Source organism: Chanos chanos, chromosome 3 (genome assembly GCF_902362185.1).
Source record: "Chanos chanos chromosome 3, fChaCha1.1, whole genome shotgun sequence".
NCBI classification, from domain to species: domain Eukaryota; kingdom Metazoa; phylum Chordata; class Actinopteri; order Gonorynchiformes; family Chanidae; genus Chanos; species Chanos chanos.
In genome coordinates this window covers 27,121,906-27,131,550 of record NC_044497.1, presented here as the reverse complement: position 1 = coordinate 27,131,550, position 9,645 = coordinate 27,121,906, and the positions used below count along the sequence as shown (strand labels likewise).

The following is a 9,645-nucleotide window of genomic DNA, read 5'->3' as shown; positions in this document are numbered from 1 at the left end:
AGTGACTAACCTACAGCTAAAGCCAAGCCTGAAAACGAATGTGCCAAATGTCAAGTCTCAGATGAAACGCAAGACAGAGTATCAAGTAACAAACGAGGAACACCAAACACTTCAGGCTCCGGCCATGATCAGACTCGCAAACAAATCAAATAATAACTTTGTGCAATTGGTATGTTCTTCCATTACCAACAACTTAAATCAGTGTCGACCATCACCTGTTTTAAGGGAGCCCTGTTTGGACCCTTTGGGTACCTATCATAGAATCTGACATTGTCTGGATTATGTTTATGCTGGGCACACAGGGAAAGTCCTCCTTGTAGAGGGACACTGATGGAGAAGGGGTGGGGGTTGGCAGCAGTTCAGGGCAGTAAGCACATTTCAGCAGTCAGGAGGACATGGTGGGGGGCGGGTAAGAGGGTAGATTGAGGGTGAGTTTGTGGGAGGAGGGGGTGGGGGGGGGGGGTAGAGTTACAGGAACACTGTGACAGTAACAGGCCCTCTCCCTGTCTGTCATAAACAGGTCTGGAAAGTTCACACATCAAACCATTAAAGACGTCTGCCAGCTGTGACAGCCACATATTCTTTTATGGCTTACGTCTTGTTGGGATTACTTAGACCGGGAGAACGCAAGTGGGGCAAGAGACGAACATGCAGTAGTTCTTATCCATGGAATTTCTACAGCAAACCTTTTTGCTCATGTCGTGCAGTCTCAGGTGTTTGAGTTGTGTATTCTAATCACCGACTAGCTGTTTGCATAGCTTGTCATACACCCCCGTTTCGTTTTAAAGGATTATTTCAGTGTGTTCAATTTCCAAATTCACATTTCGAGCAGGAAACAACCCTCCCAAGGGAATCACAGTAAATATTTTTCATTTGTACAACTCACATGGTGCTAAACAATACCGATGTTTATCCAGCAGAGGGAGTGTTTTTCATTATCTCGGTCTTAATCTCTCGCGCTATCAGTTAAGGTAGGAGGAGACTTCACATCTTTCCTGGGGATATACAACCTGCTTTTCCACGTTAGTGTTTATTTTAACAGCAGAAGTAAGTCGGTATTGGTATTGCGATATGTCTTGACATATTTTGACATGTTCAAGTCAATTTAGATTTAAATAAATAGACTCAGAAATAAACCACGCCCAAAAGGCACCCAAAATGCCCTCAATTTGTATAAAAGGCGTAATTGTGAACGTGCGACAGAACAGAGTGTGTCCATATACTTTAATTAAACATGTCAAGTGCTGAGGACTTGGTTGTTCGATTCCTGTGTTTTGACCAAATGTACAGTTTTGAGAGAAGACTGAAAACTTTCTCTGATTGGCCCTTTCGAGAGGATTGTCAGTGCACTCCGGAGATGGTAAGTGTCCATTAATGAGAATGAGGACTGCTCTGCAGACGAGACGAAATATGCCTTCTCACAAGTTTTACGCTCAATATGACTTGGTTTAACGTCTTGTTCCACGTGAATTAAATGTGCAACATTGAGTGGCCTACAATTTGACTTCAGCCAGTAGGACACCCGGCCCTAGTTCCTCAGTGGCTATTTTGACAGTAGTCTGTGATTGACACATGAGCAGGTGCAGGATTTCGTTTTGTCGAGTGTCTCGAGCCGTCGTTCGACCCTGGCCCGCTTCTCTTTGACAAACTAAGTGATGACAACCCCTCTAAATGTGTTTGTACCACACAATCAACAGTCAATGATGTTCAGAGCACTGTTTGATACGTACAACCAATTTATCCATGGTTAGGCTTCTCGCAGTCAAAAATACCTCATATATACCTTGCGCTTGTATCGAAATTGAACGCGTAACTGTATTTTGGTAGTTATATCTCGGTTCAAAGCTTGTTTCGCTGACTTTTCAGATGGCCAAAGCTGGCTTTGTGCATTGCCCCAGTGAGAATGAGCCTGACGTGGCCTGTTGCTTTTTCTGCCTCAGAGAGCTGGAGGGTTGGGAGCCTGACGACAACCCTTGGTATGTTCTATACATTTTGTCACCCCAAGTAAAACATGTTTACATGTACTCATTTTACACTCTAGGAGGCGGTCACTGGTCAACAGGTGATTTTGTATTAGACCATGTAAACTCTGCGTGACATCGTTAGCCTCCGATGTATTGATTGATTTCTCCTTTTTATGTGCCCCATTGTTTAGGAATGAACATATTAAGCGCTCCCCGAACTGTCCCTTCCTGTTAATGAAGACCGATTACAATGACATGACCGCTACTGACTTTTTCCACCTGGAACATGAGAGGCTGCGGATCTTGATCGTGAGTCAGGCTAATGCCGTGGAATTGGAATATGCTGATGTGAAAATGTGGATATGACCTGTTTAGAAGCTCTTGTGAATAATAGTAAAATAAAAGTTAGCCTCACGAAATGTCTCCTCAGTTTCTGTTTGTCTGACTTCTTTCATGCAGAGGAAGGTGGGACACATGAAGATTGAACACTTCCGTGAAAATGTGGAAAGCATCAGCAAGAATCTGAAGACTCTTTTTAATCTAGAGTGATCCTGAATCACAGTTTGCTAGTCATTTTTCTATGACTATTTTTTCTTAACTTAAATATGTATATATTTATATTAATACATTCACAATGTCAATAAATTGAAGTTGAATTGAATTGAATCTCTTTGCAAAGTTCTGTTTTGAACTTGAAACTGTCTTGTTGTGCCACAGAATGACCACATGGGGGCAGTTTAAGGTAGTGTTCTCCATGTGATCAATGATGTGTATCATTGACAGGCATTGGTTTCTCACCCAGTAAACATTACCTCCAACCTCCTCCAATTTAGCAGGAGTAGAGTAAACTGTTTACCCCAAATTCTGTCCAGTTTAGCTAAACATGCTGTTTTTTTTTTTTTTTTTGGGGTGACGACCCTCCTCCAAACCTTGACCCTGGGCAGATGGTCCTAAGCCCCTCCCACTCACTACCAACTGTTATACCAGTGACATCTGTCACTGTAGAACTGTCTCTGTGTGGAGAGGAACCAAAGTAAAACAGAGGTGACAACAATGATTACAAGACATGACTCAGGGCAAAGGAAGTAGTGCCTAACGCCAGCTAAGACATGCCAAGTGGATTCAGGCCAAGTGTTTCAGTTACTTAAAGTAAACCAGGGCAAAGAGGTGACCAGTCTTTGACAGGGGTTTCAGGGTTGTTTAAAGGGATTCAGGTTTGTCTTTAATTTTTTTTTTTTTTGCAGTGTTTAATAGTGACTGACAGAAAAGTTGTTTGGCCCCTGAAATGAAATTCAGTGACTTTCTCCGTGTGTGTGTGTGTGTGTGTGTGTGTTTGTGGGACGAGAGCAGAAGCAGGATTAGTTGTCCTATTCCATCTCCCCCTTCCTCTGTGCTGGATTAATGTCTAATGCAAAACTGTGGACACTGAGCCCTGATCAGCTGCTTAATTCTCTTTTATCCCCTTGCTGTGGAGCAAATAGAAAAATAAGACATTTTCCAAAGAAAAAATATGTATGTGATGTAACATTTGGCTGGAAATACTTCAGATGAAGAACCTTTCCTGACCGTATCATATTGTTATTATTTTATTATTTATCTACTAGGGGGGAAATGGTTAGGGTTAGGGTTAGTTCTTTCATGGAAAAGTCTTCCATGTGATGTATAAAATATCACGTAATAGAAATGAAAGCACCTTTAAACACTGAGATACACTGATCTGAACACCAGCTTCTAACACCTGCCTTTGCCAATGCCAGTGGTGCGTCGATGTAAGTCATCCTATTTTTTTTTTTTTTTATTTAATCAGTACGTTGATGTCACAGTCAACGCTTGTAGGTTTCGTGACCCAAACCCTGCGTGTTGTCTCCTGCCAGGCCGTCGTTGTAAATAAGCTTGGTTAAATGACAGTAAAAGCACTGACTTTAAAAAAGAAAAAAAAGAAAGAAAAAGGACATTCTGCGAAAAATTTCTATTTGTTCCCAAATCACAAAATCACAGAAGAACAGGAGAGCAGAAATCATGAGTCTTAAGAGTTTTTTGTTTTGTTTTGGTCCATTTTTCTCTCTCAGCGTTAGTGTGGACGTGTCTACCCGGGTAAAGTGTGCCGGTCTGCGTGTAGAGTGGCATATGGGTAAACAGACAGATGTTTCCAACAGAAAGTTTACAACCTGAGACGTCCATTGGAGGCCCATCTGTTGCTCGCCCGCCCAGGTCCTCCCTCTCCCCCTCGATCCCAGCGGCTCTCCTCATTTTACAGTGGAGGTGGTTCCTTCATAGTCCCCCTTTCTCTCTCTCTCTCTCTCTCTCTCTCTTTCTCTTTCCCTCTCTCCCTCTCCCCCTGTCTCCCACACATAGAGCAGTCCTGAACCCCATAATCAAGCCCATTCAAAGTCTTTTCAAAACCCTAAGAGCATGTATTTGGAGACCTCGCCCAGGTATACATAGTTGTACAGGTGGGGTAATTAAACAAAATGCATGTGCTTTGTGTCAATTATGTGAATAGATAGGAACCAGTATTTTTATCCATGCAGGCTGTAAATCAATATCTCTGGGTCTCATAGTCACAAACTACGCCAGGTAGGTTATAGTTAAGAAACCCCATAGGAAAACAGGCTGAAAGTTTAAGTCATGTACTCTCTGTTTGCTCTTGTTTCTGTCGCAAATTAGTGAAGTGACAGCTGTAGATTATTAGATGATGTCCGTAGTAGACCTACCAGTATATGTATGATAATATTGTATGATGATATTTTTGTTTTAAAACCTCTTGTGAGAAGTGGGAAATGTTAACTGGGTTCTTTGTTGTGTAATGTGTATGTGACTGTATAACGTGGTCATGAGGTTGATGAACTTTTAAGGGAAAATCAGTGGAAGTGCTAAAAGGCTTTTTCATAATGCAGTCAGAGCTGCACTGGTCCCCATATTCTCCACTGTTGGCTTTGTCAGTCTCAGAGACAGAGAGATTCTGAGGACACACAAGCTTAGAGCTTAGACTGTGTGACACTATGCCTATAGGCTAAACTATATATACATCAAGCTAAATCCCTCTGTGACCTTTTTTATCCCCTTTCTTTTTTCATTTTCAGAGTTTTACAGTGGTGTGGTGTGCACTTCCTCCAGCTTTTCTCTCTCTCTCTCTCTGTCTGTCTCACACACACACACACACAACTCTCACTCTTTTTTTTTCTTTCTCATACGCACACTCAGCCAGGCCCTCCTACCTTGCTTTCTTTATGTGCCCCCTTCCGTAGAGACTCCCATCTGTCCCTCCTCTCCACCCATTGTGGAGGCTGAAAGCCGGGCCACCTCCACAATGCAGTGGGCGTGTGGGTGGCGGGGCTCAGGGTAAACACGACAGCATCCCCATCCTATTAGAAGCTCTTTAACTCTGACACCCCAGCCTTCCTCAGCCAAGGGCCCTGTCGGGCCAGACCCAACCTCTTAGCCTCTCCCCCACAATATCACTTCTTTAGTTCATTCTCTCCACACAGGGAACTCTTCACCTCTCTATACCTTATCCTCACACTCTTGTTTGTCTTGGCTGTACACTCTCTCTCTCTCTCTCTCTCTCTCTCTCTCTCTCTCTCTCTCTCTCTCTCTCTCTCTCCCTCCCTCCCTCTCTGTGTCTTCACATCAGTGGCTTTTCCATTCAGACCACCTGCTCTTTTTTTCCCCTTTCCTTATCATGTCAGTCCTTTCCATCTATCTGCTGAGCTTAAATGAAGCAATTCCTCCAGCATTTAAAATAATGCTACTTCACAGTCTGCGTCACGCAGTGAGTTTCATGCAGACGTGAAGTTGTATCTGAGTAGAAATTTCTTATCTTTCAAAGATGTATATTTTGTTTGTATAGTTTGAGCTGGTACTTGAACCACTTAGTGGAGTTAGTGTTGGTATTACCAAAATAGTAAGTACAATATATGATAGTTGCTAAGGTGATGAAACAGGTTAGTTTAACTTTAACATACTGTTGGTTTCCTTGGAATGATAAGTCTCTTTAAAATCTCTTATTACTCATGTTTCACTGGTTCTAAGCGGTTTCTTCTCCACCTCCTTCATTTCCTCTCTACTCCCATTAACTTCAGCTCCATCCTGCCCAGTCACATCTTCTCCTCTTTGTCTCTTTCTTTTCCCAAACTGCATCCCTATCCACTCTCCCAGCTGCTCCTTCGGGAATGGCATGTCTCGATTTCGGCGTGCCCCACCTCCGCACCCTAGCCCTCTTTTTTTGGCCCAACTTTGTTGTGGTGTGTATTTGCGTGTGTGCGTGTGTGCGTGTGAGTGACGTGACTCAGGAGGAGGAAGGATCACAGTGTTAGCAGCAGCTTAAAGGCCGAGGGGATTATGGCCGCACAGACACTGATTAAAGCCTTCCAGCCTCCTATGGTCCCATTAATACAATCTTAATCACAATGCTTCATCCCCCATCCAGCCCCTATGGATCAGGACCTTTCATTTAGTAGGAGCCAGTGTTGTTTGGACAGTGGATTAGTGCCACAGAAAGACAAAAAAAGAGGGGGTAAGAGAAAGAGAGAGAGAGAGGGTTCAAACTGCACTTTAATACCCCATCATCTCTTCTCCATCTCACACACACACACATACACACACGCTTTTCAAATCCTGACTCTTCTACTGTTTATTAAAGCATGAGAGACTGGCCTGAGTGAGCTAGGGACAGCCAACTCCCATCCCCTGTTTGTCTTATGAGTGACAATGTCAGTGGATGACAGACATGGGATAAATGAGCAGTGTTGTGGTATGTTCCGGAAAAGTCTTAACCTCACATAGGTAATCCTGTCGATTAAATAATAGAGGTTTACCTCTTTCATCCAGTTTTAGTCGTAGTTTTACATGTGTGAAAAGACTTATTTGTTTATTGTTATGTTCTATATGACAGTGAAGTGGGTGGAGGCAGAAAAGAGAGATGAAGTCTCTAATGTGTTATCCCCAGTCGGGTGCTGGAGGGTGGTGTCCTGCTGTGGGGCTGCCGCACCGGTGCTGTTTGTGTGTGCATTTGTGTGCATGTGTGTGTGTGATCTGCTTCAGGTCAACATTGTTGATGACTTTCTCTGTTGGGAAAGGTCTACAGGTCACCAATCACAGACTGTAAACTCACACATAGTGGTATGGTCACTGGTCGAGGGTGGGAGACTGAGTCTGCAATGCCCAGCCACTCACTTTACTGAATTTTTTGCTGAATTTTTACTGAATTTTTTTAATTTTCACATCCAGCAGCAACAGGCTCCCAGGCTCTGTCTGTCGTGCACTGGCATTTAACCATAGAAATGTCCCAAAGTGTTTTTGGTCTTCAAAATCTCACAAAGGTTTTTTTTTTTTTTTTAAACTCTTTTGGACTACACTAAAGGTTTTATGTGTTTTTAATTGTTTTTGTTTCTTTCTTGTTTGCTGTTTCTGATTTTTTTGTTTGTTTGTTTTGTTTTGTTTTGTTTTTAGTTTTTTTCTGTTTTTTTGTTTGTATGTTTGTTTGTTTGTTGCTTTCCTATCATCTATCATCATTTGCCTCTTTGTTCTCTTGCCACTCTTGAAATGTCCGAAGTTCTTTGGATTTACATGGCTTAGTATGATTCTCGACCATTTCATTTTTTTTATAATCCTAATCCACCATTTTATAAACCAAAACACTCCTAATAGCAGTGCCACAAAGCAAACACAAAAAAAGTCTAACTGAGCACTCGGTATAGCCCAGCCCACCTGCCTCCATCACTGCCTCTCTGTCTGTGTGTGTGGAGTTATGTGCCCTTCTGTCGCTGACAACAAACTGACAGAGCAGAGTGACAAGGGCACTCCCGAAAAGAGAAAGAATGGACCTTTTTCGCCTCCCTTTGCTTACACACCCCTACATCTCTCTTCTTCTCCCTTTCTCGCTCTTTTTTTCGTTCTCTCTCTCTCTCTCTCTCTCTCTCTCTCTCTCTCTCTCTCTCACTCACACACACGCACACACATACTCTCCAGTTTGGCCCCAGCTGTCTGTCAGCCCCCTGTAGCTCTCCCAGCTGCCTCTGCCCCTCGAACGAGCGGTCTCACAACAATGCAGGTCAAAGGTCAAGAGAAAGGACAGGCTGCACTTACAATGGAACAGTGGCGCCTACTAAGACAATCATTCCTTTTTTCTCACTCACTTTTTTCTGGCACTGCCAAAACTGGAAAAGACAAACCTAAAGAGTTGTGGATGGGGAGGGGGGCGGGTCCACTTCAGGACCACAGTCTCCGAGGCACCCGAAATCCTCTTTTTTGCATTGCTTCAAATGAAAACACAGCTCTCACACTAACACTTGATCTCTCACTCTCCACTCCATCTTTGCACCCCCTCGACCTTGTCTTTGTCTGTGTGAAGAGCCATCATATAGTTTAATATGTACACAGTCAACAGACAGAATCATGTATAGCTGCAGTTACTGATGAACTCATGCTGGGTCGCAATGACTTGTCAGAGTTTTATTCAAACAGAGCTGAGTCTGTTATGGAACCGCAGCCAGATCTGAGTAGACTTAACAGACTTTCATTTTAGTATTACAATATAGTCTTTGACTGGTTTTAAGTATCTTTTTCAACATTTTAAACTGTTTTATTTCATTTTTGTGTGTTTGTTTGTGCATTTGTTTTGCATGGGAGAGTTTTGGCAGGAGGGAGATGGGAGGGAAAAAAACGGGGGAGAGTGAAAGGAGCTCCTGGGAAGCAGTCACCTGCTCTCCAGGCCTGAGTTCCCATGGCCTGAGTTCCCATGGCCTGAGTTCCCATGGTCTGAGTTCTCCAGGCCTGAGTTCCCAAGGCCTGAGTTCCCCAGGCCTGAGTTCCCATGGCCTGAGTTCCCAAGGCCTGAGTTCTCCAGGCCCGAGTTCCCAAGGCCTGAGTTCTCAAGGCCTGAGTTCCCAAGGCCTGAGTTCTCCAGGCCTGAGTTCCCAAGGCCTGAGTTCTCCAGGCCTGAGTTCCCAAGGCCTGAGTTCTCCAGGCCTGAGATCTCCAGGCCTGAGTTCCCAAGGCCTGAGTTCCCAAGGCCTGAGTTCTCCAGGCCTGAGTTCCCAAGCTTTTCCTGTGGCCTCCGTGACCCGTCTCACACACGAGGCCTGCAGCATCGCGTGGATGACAAATTCCCACAATACTGGTATCAGGTTCTGACGGAGGTGCCCCGTATCGTTCAGCTGTAAATATGAATGTATACTTGTGTGGAAGTTAGTAAATGACTTCTTTTGTATGTGTATATAATACATTTATATGTGTTATGCATTTATATGGTTTTGATAAGCAATGGAATTTAGAACGAGGGTTTTCCGTAAAGCCAGGCACCTCAAATACTAAATACTTCTGTATTGCTATTTTTTTCTTTCTAGTTAATTAATTAACTAATTTATTTATTCGGTTCAGCTTTAGAGCTTTGTATATTTTTTTATTCTTTAGGAACTCACACCAGAAGAGAAGATACTTATGTGAGCGACATTGTTTTGTCAACATTTAATATGACTAAATAAAAACACAGTAAGTGCATTAATGAAATTGATCATTTTTCAAAAATGTATACATAACACTTGTGTGTTTTAACGAATAACGAAGTGCAGAAAACTTAAAACTGAGATATATTAGTGGATGAAGTCTCCACCACCATAAACAATCTGTTGGGCACAAATATTTCATTACTGTTACACATTAATAATAATATTTGTAATAT

The 9,645-nt window shown here is 42.9% G+C and overlaps 1 protein-coding gene across 1 annotated transcript; it reads left to right on the top strand.

Moving 5' to 3' along the window:
- The first annotated feature begins 1,234 nt into the window (after positions 1-1,234).
- Positions 1,235-2,513, top strand: birc5b (baculoviral IAP repeat containing 5b). Its single transcript, XM_030767695.1, has 4 exons — positions 1,235-1,360; positions 1,867-1,976; positions 2,156-2,273; positions 2,424-2,513. Exons 1-4 carry the CDS (start codon positions 1,235-1,237, stop codon positions 2,511-2,513), a joined length of 444 nt encoding a protein of 147 aa, XP_030623555.1.
- The last annotated feature ends 7,132 nt before the right edge of the window (positions 2,514-9,645 follow it).

What these genes read in the sequence shown, in the direction of transcription:
- birc5b (XM_030767695.1), top strand. Translation starts at nt 1,235, where the DNA reads ATGTCAAGTGCTGAGGACTTGGTTGTTCGATTCCTGTGTTTTGACCAA. An exon ending in GTCAGTGCACTCCGGAGATG is followed by an intron (nt 1,361 to 1,866) that starts GTAAGTGTCCAT and finishes CTGACTTTTCAG; the next exon opens with ATGGCCAAAGCTGGCTTTGT. An exon ending in GAGCCTGACGACAACCCTTG is followed by an intron (nt 1,977 to 2,155) that starts GTATGTTCTATA and finishes CCCATTGTTTAG; the next exon opens with GAATGAACATATTAAGCGCT.